Source organism: Erpetoichthys calabaricus, chromosome 12, assembly GCF_900747795.2.
Source record: "Erpetoichthys calabaricus chromosome 12, fErpCal1.3, whole genome shotgun sequence".
NCBI classification, from domain to species: Eukaryota; Metazoa; Chordata; class Cladistia; order Polypteriformes; family Polypteridae; genus Erpetoichthys; species Erpetoichthys calabaricus.
Genome location: NC_041405.2, coordinates 127362498 through 127381214, shown reverse-complemented (window position 1 = coordinate 127381214; position 18717 = coordinate 127362498). Strand labels below are relative to the sequence as shown.

The 18717-nt window shown below is 39.8% G+C and overlaps 1 protein-coding gene across 1 annotated transcript in view; it reads left to right on the top strand.

Moving 5' to 3' along the window:
- LOC114663150 (immunoglobulin lambda-1 light chain-like) overlaps positions 1-10533 on the top strand; it is a 201225-nt gene extending 190692 nt beyond the window's left edge. Inside the window, exons 5-6 of the mRNA XM_051935406.1 lie at positions 7283-7312; positions 9983-10533. Coding sequence (XP_051791366.1) covers positions 7283-7312; positions 9983-10314 — 362 coding nt within the window. The 3' untranslated portion in view covers positions 10315-10533. The remainder of the gene's footprint in view (positions 1-7282; positions 7313-9982) is intronic.
- Positions 10534-18717: the final 8184 nt, after the last annotated feature.

The following is an 18717-nucleotide window of genomic DNA, read 5'->3' as shown; positions in this document are numbered from 1 at the left end:
AGTAAGGTGATCAGGATGACAGATTCTTAAATATTGTTTCCTACTGAGCTCTGTCTCAGCTTAAATGGTGGTGTGGTATAGACAAAGGTGACATAGATGGCCACTTAGGGCGCCATCAGTCAAGGAGCACCATTTATGATATTTAAGGGACACCAAGAGGCACGTGCACCTCCAAAGTAATAATGACCCCATCCCCCCGTGCAGGGCGCCATATGTGCATCAACCAGCACTGGGTACAGAAATGTGGAGTTTGGGAAACACAGACCCATCCCCAGGCATATCATATCTTCACTACTTGTAGAAGTGGGTACTGGAAAAACATAAGTGTCTTGAAATGGCAACTGAAATGGGTTTCCCAATTGAGAAAGAGATTTCCTGGTTGGGGCGGCACGGTGGCGCAGTGGTAGCGCTGCTGCCTCGCAGTTAGGAGACCCGGGTTCACTTCCCGGGTCCACCCTGCGTGGAGTTTGCATGTTCTCCCCGTGTCTGCGTGGGTTTCCTCCGGGGCGCTCCGGTTTCCTCCCACAGTCCAAAGACATGCAGGTTAGGTGGATTGGCAATCCTAAATTGGCCCTAGTGCGTGCTTGGTGTGTGGGTGTGTTTGTGTGTGTGTCCTGCAGTGGGTTGGCGCCCTGCCCGGGATTGGTTCCCTGCCTTGTGCCCTATGTTGTCTGGGATTGGCTCCAGCAGACCCCCGTGACCCTGTGTTGGGATTCAGCGGGTTGGAAAATGGATGGATGGATTTCCTGGTTGAAAAAGGATGCACATGTGATCCTCTATAAGAGAGGTTAAGAGACAGTAGCATCAGTGAAAAAAAGAGAAAGAAGGAAAAGTAAATGGGCAATGTGACGCCATGGCCACCTGATGCTTAAGCTGCCCTGCAAACATAAAACTGAGACAGGTGGAGTGGCCAAAAATATCAGTCATTTGTTTTTTTGTGATCAAACTTTTTTTAATGAAAAAAAGTATAACAAGAACGGCTGTAACCATAAATGATTTTAATTATATAAAAAAGAGAACACTCCTCACCACCAGTGCCCACTCCCAAACTCTGAAAAAAAGAAAAAAAAAAAAAAAAAGAAAAAAAAAAAAAAAAAAAAATATATATATATATATATATATTATGTGAATCCCAGCTGGTGCTGAACCAAGATCGTTACCCAACAAGGAGTCCCATGATGTGTGCCTGACAGGTGAAGACAGCTTGTGCAGGGTCTCCCCGAAACGCTAGATAACAGCCCCCCTGGGTTACAGTACCACCATGGATTCCCACAGGGCATGTTGAGAACTGGAGTTCATTGGCTCAGCCCTGCTGGGGCCTGTGGGCGCCACCAGGGGGTGCTGAGGGGACTAGTGAGCCCTGCTAGGCTTTGTTGGGCCCTAATCTCACCCGGAAGTACTCCTGAGCTACAGTCTCGTGACAACAGAAGTACTTCCAGGTTTTGTATAAGAGGAGCAGCCTGCCTCAAATCAGAGAGTCAGAGTTGGGAGGAGAAGGATGAAGTTTGCTGAAAGGGGTGGAGGAGACAGGACAAAGAGTGTTGTGTATCAGAATTAGAGCGTGGTTGCCGTGTGGGGAAACAAATCATTGGAAAACTTTCACACAATAAAACCCTCTATTCATTGGTGAACTTGTGTTCAAGCCTTTTGTGTTGGAAGTTAAGCATGTCTGGGCCCAGCCTGGGTCTGTGTGTGGATCCCAATACCCCAGTGCAGTGATGGGGACACTGTGCTGTAAAAGTGGCACTGTCCTTCATATGACACAATAAAACTGAGGACCTGACTATGTTTGGTCATTAACAATCCCTAGCCATCCTTTGTAAAGAGCAGGATGTATCCCAAAGTCCAGGTTAAATTGCCCACCATGGCCTAGTCATTCTAGCCCCCTAATCATCCCCTGTCTTTGATTGGGTATTTCTCTCACCATTTCACTACCTAATGGCTAATATGTAGCGGGCATACTTGTCCAATAATGGCTTCTGTCTCATCACCCAAGTGGATTCTATACACTGGTGGCAGTTGAAGTGGCTTCCTTCTGTCTATGTTAAAGTGCTTTGACTAATGAGAAAAGCACTAAATAAATGTAATTAATTAATTATTATTATGATGATTATTATTTTTTAATGTTATTATTATTATTATTATTATCCATCCATCTATTTTCCAAAACCACTTCAGGTTGAGCAGGGTCACTGAGAAGCTGGAGTCTATCACAGCAAGAACAGGGTGAAATGCAGAAACAGTCTGTGGATGGGGGCGCAAGCCCATATATTATATTATATTATATTATATTATATTATATTATATTATATTATATTATATTATATTATATTATATTATATTATATTATATTATATTATATTATATTATATTATATTATATTACTAAACGAAGGTTGTATATATGCATGGATGCCAGAGGCCAGAAGGCATATGTATAAACAGAAATGTTGCGTACGAACGTTTCCACGCTCAAATCGCGATGTATAAAACTTAAACTTGGCGTAAAGCCACGCACATTTCCATGGTACCTAATACCTTGGCGTACGCAATTTCTCCGCTCAGTTTTGTAGGCTGGCGGCACCCAGCGTCAAAGCAGTGCTATTGTTCCTGTGTGGTCACCCTTTCTTTCTTAGACCCACGTTCCTGACGCGGCTTTATAAATACACTGAAGTTAACTGCATATTGTTTATTAGTGTAATGCATCTGATTGTAATTGCAATATAATGGTCCAGAGAATAGCCACAGTATTCCAAATACCATAACTGCTTTAGCGTTGTTACTCTCACTGCATCTTCTTCTTCTTTCAGCTGCTCCTGTTAAGGGTTGCCACTGCGGATCATCTTTTTCCATATTACTCTCACTGCACCACTCAGAGTATTTATATCACTGTATCTGAGTGGGGAATCACAGCAGCAGCTTATCGGAAAGAGAATTATCGGTATACAGTTTCAAGTACACACTACCTCAACCACGGCAAAAAGCATCAAAGCCTTTTCCTGTACGGACCTCGCGTTCCAGAAACAGTTTCATCCCAAGAACTATAAACGCACACAATCAGTCCATCAAGTGCTCCTTGTAGAACTGTTTATACTTATAAGTACAATTACCCCACTGTAAACTTGCACTACAGTTATAATATTGCACAACCTGCGCCACTTTATAAAGCGCGTATGATGACGATATCATTTTTAAGATGAAATGCAGCAAAATATGTTGCTTATAGTATACAGATAAAACTTTAACTTAATTTAAATAATCTGTATTGCTAATAATTAAACATGTGAGGACACGGTGCCGCAGCGCTAGCTAGTTCATGGATAGCTCCTGCCTTGCGCTGTGTTATTGCTGGTGCTGACGTGACACTGGAAGGATAGACGGATAGAATAATTAAACATGTACTATGAAGATATTTCAATGTTCCTTAAAAGTTTTGAAGAATCGGCGTTCTAAGCTTACAGATGGCTTAACGTCTATTACAGAGCTGATTGTGTGGCGATTGGAGAAAGAAAAGTAAGGACAGGAATTGGATGTTAGTACGTTTGAAAGAGACAGTACTTCTGTAATAAATTATTTCATCGAAGGTCGCACATGGCACAGCAAGCCTCTTGCGTGAGATATGAACAATCACTGCGCCACCGTGTTCCCATGTTTAATAACATGCTTTCATTCATATCATCATGAAAATGATATCACGTATACATCTCAGTATTTTAATTATTCAGACAGCTGTAATATCACGAATGTAATGGATTATGTGTCCTGTTGGAGAAAGAGAAAGAACGGAAGCACGTAGTGATTCACACACATAGAGCACATAGAAGATCAAATACAGAACAAAGCATTTAACTTGCTACTTGAGAAACTAGTAAAATAAACGATTTTAAGATGAAGTTTATGATGTTCTACTTTAATGGCAAAATAAACTACGTGATTAAAGTGGAAATTTCGAGATTAAAGTTGACATTTCGTGCTTTTTTCCCACTGTGTGCCTATTTTTTTGTCTGTACCCTAATAAGCTTTCATATGACACTCAGACGGATGGGGTACGACTTGCCTTTTCACGGCGACTTTGATATGTGATTTCTTTTTTATTTCGGGCACTGTGCGACTTTGTGAACTTGATCTTTCAAGTTTCTCCGACACTCTGTCACTCGATCAACTTTCTTTTGTTGATTATACCACTGTTTAAACCAACAAATAGTACGTTTTTCCTTTGCCTCCACTTGGTATTCGCTGAAATTCTTATATTTTCCCCTGTGCTTTTCCCATTGTCTTTTCTCAGAAGGCTATTTATATCGATTTGCATAGTCAAAGAGGCATAATTCTGGGAGGAGTTGGGGTGGTACAGAAGGCGCGTGCACGTGCGTTACTTTTCACGCTGATCGGGATTTATGTAGTCGAAAAACGTGAAAGTTTGCGTGCGCACAGATTCCTGCATCTGGATTTTTCTGTGCGTATGCACAATCCTGCTTTTGTGCTTACGCCACGTTATAGTGTGAGTTCTACACACGGTGTTATACATGAGGCCCCAGGTCACAATACAACCACCCGCCCGAATGCGAACATGCACAGCTTTTCGCATCAACTACAACCGGGGTAGCGGCTAATTTGTTGATAAATGGTCTGATATGTCACTTTTTATTCAAGCTTCCAGTTCCAATCACGGAAACATCGGTTTCAACTATGAAAATGCAAAGTGACAGTGCAAATGAGATCCGTCTGGCAAAACTATTGATTTTAGATGAATGTACAATCGCATCCAGTCATTTACACCACACCATTGATAAACTTCTCAGAGCGCTAATGGATAATAATATTCCGTTTGGAGGAAAAGTACTTTTATTAGGAGGAGATTTTCGACAGTGCTTGGCTATTGTTCTGCACACCATGCCTTCAGCTATTGTTCAGTCCAGTTTGAAATACGCCGAAAATTGGCATTACTTTGAGAAACTAAGCTTGGTAGAGAACATGCGGTGTACAGATCCAGAATATACCAATTGGTTGTTGCAACTAGGAAATGGAAACCTTACCAATGTGTTTGAACTTCACCCAGATATTATTCAAATCCCTCACTCCTTTATTTACGATGACTTGGTAACAGACGCTTTTGGTGAAGCAATATCATTAGACCAGACACCACTTTGACGCACCGGGCTATATTATGTCCAAAGAATATTGACGTTGACCAGATAAATAACCAAGTGATTGCATTGCTTCCTGGAGAAAGCCGTGTCTTTCTAAGTACTGACTGTGTTAATTTAGAAGACGAAACTGACCATCTTAATTTCCCATTACAATATTTAAACACTATTAACCCGGCCGGGTTACCACAACACAATCTTAACCTTAAAGTAGGGACAATAGTCATGCAAGAAACCTTAATACTAAATGTTTATACAACGGTACACGGTTGGTTGTGAACAGTATTAGAGAAAATATTATTGAGGCACAAGTGCTTAGGATCCCATACTACCAATACGGTTTTGATTCCCAGAATTGACCTTACAAGTTCTGACCTGGAATAACCTTTTAAACTTAAACGACGCTAATTTCCCATTAACGCTGTTTTTGTCATGACGATCAACAAATCCCAAGGACAAACCATGGACAAAGTAGGCATTTACCTATCTGAGCCTGTATTTGGACATGGACAACTTTATGTTGCCTTTTCAAGAGTTTGGAGTTCGTGTGACGTTAAAGTGAAGGTTTTAACTCCATGCAGGGAGAGCTCATTCAACGACAGGAAACCATCTTTACCAAAAATGTTATTTATAAAGAAATTTTTGATTAACTATTTTGAATTTACCAACTCAAAGACATTTTGGACTTAAATGATGTAACAATTACATTTCAATTTTACCTTTAATAAATTGGTTAATTTTAGTACAAATATATTTATTTAATTTAATGAAAACTTTCCCAGGACGCTCCCACCCTCCATCATTTTTCATCCCTCCAAAGGTCGGAGGGAACAGAAAGTGATTGCCGTTCTTGGATTTGCGATTCTTTAGAGAATTGGGGATTTACTGGTATAATATAATATAAAACATAATACAATAATATAATATATGGTGGAGCAGTTGTAGTGTTTCTGCCTCACATCATCACATCGTGGTACTCCCTACACTTAGTTTGCATGTTTCTCCCATGATCGCCATGGGTTGCTTTCAGGAGATCCAATCGTCTCCCAAAGACATGCTGGTTAAGTGAAATGGTAAATGCAAAATTGTGTGTGTTCATCATGTGATGGGCTGGCACCCTGTCCAGGTGTTTTTTTGTGCCTGGTGCTTGCTGGGATAGTCTCAAGATTCCCTGCATCCCTGGATATGAGGGTTTAGACAATGGTTGGATGGATGCCCTGCAGCTTTGGGGTCCTTTGTTGTATGCCCACCTTAGCCACTGTCTGTGTATACTATGCCCGTTACCAGTATGGATTTGCTGGGGGTTTCCTCTCACATACCAAAGACTTTGAGTTCGAATAGATTGACAACTCTGAATATACCCAATGTGTCTGAGTGTTGATGCCCTGTTTAGACAAATCGGTGCACATTCCAAAGCTGAACCTTGTGTGTTGTTAATGTTGCCGGGATTAGCTCCAGCTACTCGTAGTGAAATAAGCAGATTTCAAAGTTAAATGAATGAATGATATATTACTCAGCAGTTGCTTCCTAAATTATGCATATAATAATGTGTTAAACTCTGACGCACACGTGTCCTAGTGTTGAATATCTGCAAGCACATCTGCCTCGTTTCGTCTCCGTCACTGACAGCTCACGTATCAGTTCTTCTCGCCTCTTCTTAGTTTCTGTCCTTTCATTCAAACACAAATCTCCACTGCTCACTGCCATTCTCTTTCATTCTTTATGGTAATACACTGAAGGACGGGCTCATCACCTTCCAGCCCACTCCGAGCCTCCCGTTGTTACTTCAGGAGTCGCTCGCTCAGTATACCATTGGGTGTATAATACAAAGGAATTCTGAGAATTGCCGTTAATTTCAGACTGCCTCAGACATCGATACCGAAAACTAGATTTGGGATGAATTCAGAAGCTTTACACTGTAAAAGGGTCTCTTCTCTCCGCGTCTCAGTTTTGTTTGCGATAACTTTTACATTTCCCAATTGTTTCAGGATGTCTGATGGCTCTCTAATGGACACAGTTTACTGACCTTCCAGAGTGTCGAGTCTCCGCCGAATAACAAAGGCCGTTGTTTCAAAATGTGAACACTCGGCGCTTGTGGATTTTTGTTCAGCCGCGACGGTGAGTTAGACACTGTGGTATTCGGCAAAGGCACCAAACTCATCGTTTCAGGTAAGACGCCAGTTTTTTACAATTTAAATGCATCTGTAACATTTATTGTAAAATTTTAAGAGGTTTCATCACTTTATGCTATGCTATGTTAGAATGTGTGTTTGGATATATATTGTGTAGCAGTGCGTTTATTGTGATCTCTATTGTGTTTGTCCGCCTTTTGAATTTCACAATTTCTCTAATTAAGTGACGAATAAAATGTGCAAAGCAGTGTTTGTTTTTAGGTCACATAAACCAGATCTCTCACTGCCGTAGAAAGTTAAAAATCCAAAATAGTGGGCGACGTAGCAGGCGGGTAATGTGGCATAGTAGTTAACAGTTTGGACGTCCAACCCTGAGGCTGTGCGTTCAGATCCCATTACTAACGCTCTGTAACCACGAGCCTGTTACCTCACCTGCCCGTGCTCCGATTACAAAAACACAAAAGAAATCTAACTATTTATATCTCAGATGTTGTGCGTCGCACTGGATAAAGTCGTCAGTCAAGTAAGTAAATGTAATTTTGAAACGCAACTCCGGAGTACTTCAATTTCAAAAAATGCAGTAACTCATTTTAACATTTAAAGTTTTGTTCACAGGTAACTGCATCTAAGAATGACAATTTGTGGCAAATGATTAAGGTCTGAACGTGAAAAAGTCTCTCATTTGGAAATACTCAATTCAGATTCATAAACAATGCAAAATATAGAGATGAGAGATCTGCATTTTCATATACTGTAACTTTGTTGAAATCATTTAGAAATTAACGAATTTGATGTTTAAATTTCAATGTAAAGGATTTTTTTTCAATAAACATGTAACTACAGAAACAATAATTACACAAATGACACCAGTTCAAAAGTAAATGACACATGATTTAGTTAATATTTAAGTATTGCTTTTTACCTTAACTTCTGGAAATAAAATGGAGGAAGAAGAGCTAAATACTACCAGCACCTTCTCAAATCCGCTAAACTTAATCCAATTCAAACTCTCGTGGGGTTCGAGCCTGTCCAAGCAGCACTGGATGCAAGGCAGGACCCTGGACAGCGTGCCAAAGAGTCCATCGCAGCGGTCACTCACGTTAGCAATGGGGCCACGTTAGAGTCGACAGTTCACCGAACACGGACGATACGAGCTGAGGACGGCGGAGAGAAGAAAAAAACAAAATTGGCATTTACAGTAATTGATTCTAGCGTTTAACTTGCCGTGATTCATTTTAGTTATTATTCGGTGATCAATAAAACAGAATTACAATTCTTATTTTTACTCTGATAATAATGTATATTTTTCTCAAAGACGTTAGCACAAGTTTTCTTTTACCTGTGTTCTTTTCCGTTCTCAATATGAGCTAAAAGAATATAAGTGCAAGTGAGCTTAATAAGATTACACTGAACTGAAAAGAAGCTATAAACATGTAAAAACATTATATTATATTATATTATATTATATTATATTATATTATACTGCGGTGGGCTGGCGCCCTGCCCAGGGTTTGTTTCCTACCTTGCGCCCTGTGTTGGCTGGGATTAGATCCAGCAGACCCCCGTGACCCTGTAGTTAGGATATAGCGGGTTGGATAATGGATGGATGGATGGATATTATATTATATTATAATAGTGTAGTGCAATGATTAAGGCTTTGTACAACAAACCCTGAGGTGATGGATTTGGATCCTGCTACTGACCATGAGCAAGGCACTTCACCTGCTGTGCTCCATTTGGAAAGCAAAAGACATAACTATGTTGTATTTTAAATGCAGTACGTTGTCTTTGATTAAGGTGTCAAGTAAATCAGAAATAATGTTATATCATATTAGGGGAACATGGCACTATAACATTCACATGGTCCTGAGTTAAAATCTGATGCCCAGTCATAGCCCATGTGGACTATCTCCCATGTCTGCTTTGGGTTTTCTTCTGTCCCTCCACTTTTCCTCCCAAACATGGGAAATGGGTTGACAGCTGATTCCAGACTGGTCCTGTGTGTGTGTGTGTATGTGTGTGTGTGTATGCGTGTGTGTGTGTGTGTGTGTGTCTGTGCGTGTGTGTGTGTATGTGTGTGTGTGTGTGTGTGTGTGTGTGTGTGTGTGTGTGTGTGTGTGTGTGATTGCAAATGTGTACTTGAAGGGACTCTGACTGGTTCCTACCTTACCCCTTGTGCTGCTTCAGTCACTTTCAACCTGGATTGGAAGGTTTGAGAATCATATATCATGTTATTAATATCCTTTTAGTGAAAAAAGTTAGTCATCTATCTCTTTTCAAACTTTGTTCATTAATTAATAATGTATAATCTATCTATCTATCTATCTATCTATCTATCTATCTATCTATCTATCTATCTATCTATCTATCTATCTATCTATCTATCTATCTATCTATCTAAATGTTATAAAGCTCATTAATCTACTTATTTCAATTAATGCCCACCGGACAGGATAATAATCATTTTTATTATATATAATATGAGCAGATATTTTATGAACAATGGCTGTAGGATGTTACAGGGAAGTGGTTGTATTAATAATCTGGTTTAACTTCAATTGCATCTGATAATGGATGGTTGGAGGATGTATTTGCATCATTTCATTGCTGAGTTGCTGCTCTCACAGATTCCTAAGACCATTTACATATTTAGGAATAAGTCCAGTGTCCTGTGCTTTAAGTTTGTCTTTTTATTTGTCTCTTCCAGATGCCAACCTGCTGCCACCATCAGTCACCATCATCCCTCAGGTACCTGAGAATCTTGCAGACAGCGATACAGTAACCTTAGTCTGTATAGCCAATAAGCTGTCAGTCTCCCTCGCTGACCTCAAGTGGACATCAGATGGCACAGAAGTGACCAGCAATGTGCAGACCAGTGACCCTGTGCAAGACTCGGACAAGACCTACAGCATTAGCAGCTACCTGAGCATCACAGGCAGAGAGTGGAAGGCGGACAAAGTGTACGTCTGCACAGCGTCACAGGGCAGGTTGAGCTCCTCGGCGTCCCAGCAGGTCCAGTATTCCAAGTGCAGTAAATAGCCCTGTCTGGACATCCGAGGTCAACCAGATTAAACAAAAAAGTGTCTCACTGTTTGAAATGATTTGTTTTGTTTTAATAGGCCTAAGGTATGATGTATGTAGTGTTGATGCTGCAAATGCAGATGTATTGAAACATTTAAAAAATGTCCAGTGATTAAAGTAAATTATTCACCTGTCTGTTTGTAGTAATAGTGAAATAATAAAAGCAAATGCAAAATGCTTCTCTTTGTAGATTGGTGTCCCTCAAAAAATGGAGTGAGTGGCTTTGAATTGACTTGTGTGACTGGAAAATGGATGGGCAGATTGGTGGGTGGGTGAGTGTACTGAAACTGAACTGTCATGGCTGAGGGTCACTAGTCAGCCAGCTGCCCTTCTGGGATGGGATGTTTCTGGTTCTACTTTGTAATCCTTACCAAGAATGAATATAAAACTTCATTATAAACACCAAGTGAGCAAGAGACCAAACCAGCAAAACCAGTCTAGGCCAGATGGTTGTCAAAAAGTAATAAACCAAATGGGGTCAGTTGAGCTCCAACTGGACGCTGTTAGTCCATTACTTATGTGACAGACTTTTCGTTACCTGTAAAGCAGTGCAAATCAAGAATCAACAAGGATGGGGGGGCAACAGATACGAAAATATGGCATACTCTGGTCGTTTACAAAATTAGACAGTCCTAGACTACTCGAGGTCTTGGCTCAAGGTCATAGAAGTTGAAGAAAAATTGGTGTCACAGTCTGTGTTTTATCAAGTTAACTTTAGTGAGTGTCCACCATGGTTACTACTGCTGTCTCACAGCTCTGAGGGCATGTGTATTTTGCACATTCTCTCTGTGGTCATATCTGTTCATTATCATTACAAAGATGAAGGAGATGAAACTTAAAAAGCAGATTTGGTCATAAGGCAGGAATTAACCCTGGACAGGGCACCAGAGCACTGCATGGTCCACTCACACTCAGTGACCCAGCTCAATTCAAATATAGTGAACCCGAGTCAACCATTGGCAGGCTCTGTTAAGTACCCAACCAGAACAGAGTACCCTTCATGAAAACACCTACACTCACTCATATCATGTCAATGTCATGTCTCCAAATGCCCTGAAACTCTCAAGGGAAGAAGGTGAAAACTTCATATAAATTGTGAGTAGGCCTGATTTCCAGTCCAGCTCTCTCTTGCTATGAGGTAGTGACGCTATTTAAGTGGTGCTTATTCCCCTTGGACAGGTATTTAAGAGGCATCCAGTCCAGGATCCTCCCATGAACACCATCATCAGACTGACAGAACTAGTTCTAATCTTCGGTTTTATTCCTTTTGATGACAGCCAGGTCAGTGGAGTTGCAATAGGTAATAGAATGAGACATGGCTATCCCAATGTCTTTGCCAGCTGGGTGGAGTAGCATTTCTTTTTTTTCTACCTAGGCTTTGTAGAGGACATGTACAAAACATATTTTGATGATAGAGTGACGTGTCCTCTATCTAGCTACAAGAATTCATTAATGATTTTATTAGTTTCCATCCATCTTTTATGTTTGCTGTCAATGTTTCCAGCACAACTCTCCATTCTTTAGATATTACTCTTTCTATCACCTTTCTAGTACTTCAAAACTCAGTGTTGACTCACACAGTTACCTTCTGTAAAGCTCCTTTAATCACTGGCCTACTAAAAACTCTCAGTTCATTAGACACCACCACCTCTGGAATGAGTAGGGTGACTTCTGTAATGAAGTACTCAGAAAGAGGAATTTCTTCATTGATAGAGGAAACCCTATCAATGGACAAGGCCCTCAATCATGTCAGGAGTAGAAATTGTAACTTCAACTCTAAGGGGTACCTCAATAATAATACCCACGTGCTATTGGTCCTCCCATTCTACCGTAACTCTCTTTCTCTGTCTCTCTCTCTCTTTCTCTGACTCTCATAGATCATCAAACAAACTTTCCCCATTTTGCAGACTATTCCCTCCAAAGAAGCATTTTTCCTAAGCCCTTCTGGATCTACTTGTATTGATCACCCATCCTATACAAGTCTCATGTCCATAGCTCACTTTACAAAGAAGAGCGACATTCCTCATCAGGCACATTGAGCTGTAACAGGAGCCGCTGTGTCACTTGCAAATACATCACCAACAACAGTGCTGTTTCTGGTCCCTCTGGTAAATTCAATATTAAATGACTGGCCTGTTGCCAGTCTAAAAATCTCATTTACCACATTTTTTGAAGGAAATGTCCAACCATCTACATAGGTGAAACAGGGAGACGGCGAGGCCATTAAGATCAAAGATCCTACACAGTTGTTTGTAGAACACTTCATATCCCTTGATCACAGCCACACTGATCTCTTTATATGTGTTCTTTCACAGAGCTATAAAGACACTTTCCAAAGAAAATAAGAAGAAGCTAAGCTCATTCTCAGACAAACTGAGAACTCATAAGGAAAAGGGAATGGCAACATGGCCATGAAGGAGTATTGTACACAAAAGTGAAAATCAATAGGTTGCAGGCAGAGGGCACTGAGGACATTGCTAACATTTACCTCATGCTTTGATCCAAAATGACGTGGAAATCATGAGAGAAGAGAACAGTTGCTTCATTATTTTTATAGTGGTGAATTTAAGGTCACATCACACTAAAGTACTTTCCAGTGCAAAGTCTTAGCCTCTGCGTCATTCACATGGGAAGGCCAAAAGTAACAGGTTAGGAGAGTTCATGAGAACGTTAATAGGCACCTTAAAGAAACAGTTAAAAGTGCTGATGTGTGCACAGAAGTGTTGTTTAACTGACAGTGGCTTAGAAGTGGAGGTACCAAAGAGGCCAATGAGGAGGCCTCCAAGAAACTGTGACATTTTTTAACTTTAAAAGGAAGGGCTATAAATTCGTATCAGAACACAAAACCCAAGTATAGCAAAGTGTAATTTTGGTTTTAAGTGCAGACACTGCCATCTAGTGTATAATCTTAATAATTTTTACCAGGCTGTCCAGGAACACATTTGATGCATTTCCCATTTTTTGTCATACCCACTGCAGTTCCTTTTTTCTTTGCTATGCAAGTACCTTTGGTCACAGTTATACTTTAGGCATTTTAAGTTTTGTTTATTTTTTATTGTTTATGTTCTTGAGTGTTTATTCTGATGGCCTGGTGCTCCATCCTGAGATGGACCCTGCCCTGTGTCCAGTGTTGCTCGAATGGGTTTTGATTTTCAGCAGTTCTGAAACTGGATTTAGAAAATCTACTTCTTCACTTAGAGTTGAATGCTATCTCTCAGTAACTTAATGACATGCATTATTAACTACCTTTCACCCAATATTATTTGTTTAATGACAAACTGATTGCATTAGTGTGCTATGTTTCATTAAAAGCTGCTGTTTAAAAAAAGTCAGTTTATCATCAACCATCTGAATGTTCTCACATAAAGCACATTCTCTGCTTGAAATCTTATCCAAAAAGACCCATCTACAAGTCCAATTAGACATGAAAATTGTCATACTGTCTGGGCAACATAGTCATACAGAGGTCTATCCCAGCAGTAACAGGTAGTAACCAACTGGGCCCAAATGAAAGCTGATTTAGAATTACCAATCATCCTAACCTTCAGGTCATTGCAATGACAGCCAGAAAACCTGAAGGGAGACAGGGAAAATCCAGACATGGGACAACATGCAAATTCCTCACAGGAGCAGGATGTGAACCCAAGATGCTGGATCTGTGAGGCAGTAGTGCTAGCTACTGCACTATCCATCTCAAAAATAAGCCTGTCATTTGTTGTTATTGAATTAAAGATTTTGAAGTTTGATCTTCTCCTTTTGCCATTTTCTAGTTGTCGAAGAATTCACAATATATTTTGTCACTTTTTTTTTTCAGTTCACATTTTGTAACTCAGTCATCTTTACAGTCTTAGGAAAGAGTAATCACTAGGCACTGATACCTAATATTTATCTAGTGCCATGTTTATCAAGCATCCCATAGTAGGAAAACAGTCCTTAATGGCTCAAAAACATAAATATGGCCCTACTCTTAGGAGCAGGAGTAAAATCATTTTATCAGTTTCCCTAATTTAGGAAACTACTGATTACTTCACCAGAATTTAGGAGAGTTCATTAACAGTCCTAACTCACTTGGAGCTGCCTGAAGATGGCATTCATGCAGAGAACCTGGGAAAAGCACAAAACTTTGGAAAAGCTTGGCAACAATGATCTAGTAAAAATAATGATCTCAATGAGATGGAATAATATTCATAACAAATCTTGTACATGATATAATCAATCCATCTACGGAGAGAAGATATGCACTGTCAGCCAGAATGAAAATGTTACTAATGTTACTAATGTTATGTTTGGGCCACAGGGAAAATGTAGCTCTGCAATAGCAATGATTTGTGTATTTTGCAACTAACCATTTCTAGAATTTTGCATGAAATTTGCAGCTTGGATTGAATAGCAGGCTTCACATTGGTCTCCAGCAAGTCACAGTAACTTACACTAGTGACTGTAGTACCCCTTGGCATGTAGTGTTCGACAATAACTCAGGTGTGTGAATGGCTGCGAGGACAAGACAAAACCTTTTATTCTGTTGCAATCCTGGCACTTCCAGGAGGTGGCACAAGTGCGTTGAGAAGGATGGAGACTACACTGAGAAATGACAGCATCAGTTTTGTTAAGGTTCGTTCCATTTTCTAATAAATCCCATTTTCTAACTTTAGCTTGATTGCCCCCCATATTATTATTATTATTATTATTGTTATTATTATTATTATTATTATTATTATTATCTTTGTGGTGAAGCCTTAGCATTATTATCAGAAAATGTCATCATGAGTGCCAATTTGTGACAAGGGGTGGCATAAAATCGTGAAGTTATAGATTCTCAAATGTGGCCTTCGACTCCTTGCTGGAAGTGAGAGTAGGTCATTTTATAACCCCATCTCCTGTCTCACACATACCAGGCCATTTTATAGCATCCCATTAGTCCTGCGTTTCTCAACCTTTAAATATTTGCAACCCGAGTTTTCATAACAGTTTTAATCGCGCCCTCCTAATGTTTTTTTGAAACCCTAATAGAATTTATTCCTATATTTTTTGCTGCCGATACACCGCTACAAGTTTAAAATTTTCCTACGAATAGTGAAATTATGCCACATATGGCAACATTTGCACCCCCTTTGTTGTTACTACGCGCCCCACAGATTGAGAACCACTGCATTAGTCAAAAATGCAGGTCATAATGTTAAAATTGAAGTACCCTGGGAAACCCATGCAAATATAAGAAGAATGAGCAAATGTCACACTGACATTGGTTCAAAACCAGGAGTCTGCATCTGTGAGGCAGTAGCCCCAGCACTAGGCCTCCATGCATGCCTCATTACAGATAATATCCATCCATCCATCCATCCATCCATCCATGTCCTAACCCACTTATCCAGGGCAGGTTTGTGGAGCAGCTGGAGCAAATTCCAGCAGTCATTGGGCGCAAGACAGAAGCAGCCTCTGGACAGAGTGCTGGCTCATCCCAGGATGAACACACAAACAATGAATCACTAGGGCCAATTTAGTCAAACCAGTTCACCTAACCTGGGAGAAAACAGAAACCCAGTGAACCTCACTGGAAGTTGTGGATGGCCAGAGCCTATCTGAGAAATACAGGATGTGAGGAAGGATCCAAGGCTTTGGTTTATCACAGTATCCACTCACAGACACAGCCACACTCACACGTAAGGCGCCATTTTAGAATTGTCCATACATCTGACAAACATGTGTTTGGAATATGTGAGAAAGATTGAGTCCCCAAAGGAAAGTCCTCACAGACACAAACAGCATGCAAACTCCAAAGCAATAAAAACTAAATGTGGGAGTCTAAACCAGAGCAGGGACTAGCCTCTGAGTCACTGTGCTGCCCAATAGCAAAATTAAATACATAAAAATGTGATAGTTTGTTTTTAGTGATTTATTGAAAATAAGTGGTAACTTTTGAAAGTGACTGATAATTTATTCTCCCAGTTGAATTCTGTCCACTTCTGAAGGGCCAATGTGAGTCCTTCCCCTTAAACATGATACTTGTGACATGAGGGGTGGTTTTATCTTCTCTAAACACAGCCAAAACAGAGTGTCATGCTGAAGAAGAATGAAATGGAGCTGATTGATCTCCCACAGTTCTATTGAAGTATCCCTCATGGCTGTCAGGGGGCACTAAAACAAATGGGACAGGAAGTGACGTCCTGATGGAGGTGGATGTGAGGTTGTTGACAGCAGTTTTTGCTTCAAACAGTGGGATATGAAATTGACCAACCAGGTCTGTGCTGGAGGATTCGGTACAACAAAGGGTTTTTGCCTGGTAGGCATGAGACTTAAATTCATGGGTGAAACAATTATTATAGAGAAAATACACATCAAACATTTCATTTATCATTCAGTGTGACACCTTGGTCAAAAGTATAAATGTAAAATGTACAATAGCTCATGGTAGACATTTTGGGATTAGTCAAAAATATTGTATGACATCCTGCAATATCTTAAGATCAAACTAGAGCTAAGCAAATCATCTATTATTGAACTCATTTAATTCAAATCAAGGTCACAGACAGCCACACTTGGCAGGAACTTGAATTTTGTATCTGGATTTAACCAGATTACATTTGCACATACCATAAAAATTGGTCTCTGCAGTGTCCACATCATGTCTGCGTAAAGATCTGATGTAACCTAACCTTTGAAAAATTCAAATCCATTCCTACATGCTTGATTGTTGCTTGTGGATAGAAAACACACTTGCATTTACATTTTGCCATTTGTTTATAACCAGCACTGAATGATCCAATCACAATCATAACTTCTTTTACTCCTGGGTTGTAAAGTGCTCAAGTGCTATCTGATCACAGAAAACTTGTGTCCATGCCAGGGGTAAACAAGGCCAAAGTATAATGTCTGGTATACAGGTGTCAGAATGATTACAAACACACATGTCACCTGTTAATAATAATCATAATACTAATAATACATTTTATTAATAGCACTTTTTCCATGCTCAAAGTGCTATTTGTGAACGGTGTAAAAAATAATCAAACCAGGAGGTGCACATTGGCTTCATACTGAAATGACCCTCTGAATATTAAAAAAAACAACAGAGGTGATGACATTACTTTAGTATGAAGGGGTTTAACTGAGAAACCCTTCAACTTAGTTTATGGAACCCCCACCAAAGTCGTTGTGGGTCAATACACCCCATCAGCATAGCATGATGGTATTTTACATGTCTAGAACTAAGCACAACACAAGAATGAGTTGTGCGCTGAACAACAGATCAGGCCCACCTAATTCACAGGGAAAGGATTAATTGCCAGTTGGCAGTGGCAAGATATCAGGAGTCATTATGGGAGCCGATTAGATGAGTCTTCTATTCACATTAACTCTAGGACATCTGCCTTCTTCTTCTATAAAGCATTAATCTGTTCTCTTAATTTCAGGGTAACTGAATGTTAGTATCCAGATGTCCCAAATGTCTACAATGGTGTATCCTTTTACCGGCCTTGGATTGACAGTGTTTTGATGAAGAGCCCATGAAGAAGTCCTGGATGAAATCTCCTATGCTGCAGTGATGCTTGTGCTTTCAAATCCTCTTTACATGTCATTTTTCTTTATTAGCCTGATAAAAAAACACAAGTATAAAGGAGTAATATAATTAATTGTATTTCAGTGAACTGAGGTGCAGGACTTGGTGTTGAAAATGAAGAGTGTATTACACTCGTGTTCCCTCAAATTATCACATTGTGAAACTGTGAAAATATTAATCTATTTGATTCAGAAAGTTACATGTATGCTACAATAAAGAATTTCAAAAAGAAAAAAAGTCTAGCATTCTTTTTTTCATATTTGATTTTCACTGTCCATCCAAGGAAGGACTTGGAGAAGAAGCCTTTTCTCTCAAGTTTGCCACAATGCTTGATTTACCTGATTTACAGTAATCTGCTCTGTTGAAGACGTTCATAGCGTTTCACCAGTTCCTTCTTCCACTGATGATTTAACCATACATGTTACTGTATCTTTGGTATGGTTTGTCAATGGCTTCTTGTGCACTGCTTAGTTATTTTCTTTTTCTTATCATGATGGCACTCTTTGTTGACTACTCTATAACTTCTGAAGTTTTAAAGTATTATTACACCCTCCATGTAATCTGTTGTCTGTGACATCACACAACATGACATGACGCAATGTGACACATAAGTTTCTCACTGTTTCATTTAACCTAAAATTGCATGAAATATTCTTTCAATTTTCAGAAGAGAAATATATATTTTTCTGGAGGATCTGGTAAGGGTATAATTTTGGTCTGGGGGCAATAAACAAAACTCATCTTAAAAAATCTATATATTGTGACCACTAGGGTGTGTAACAGCACCCCAAACCCAAGTTACAACC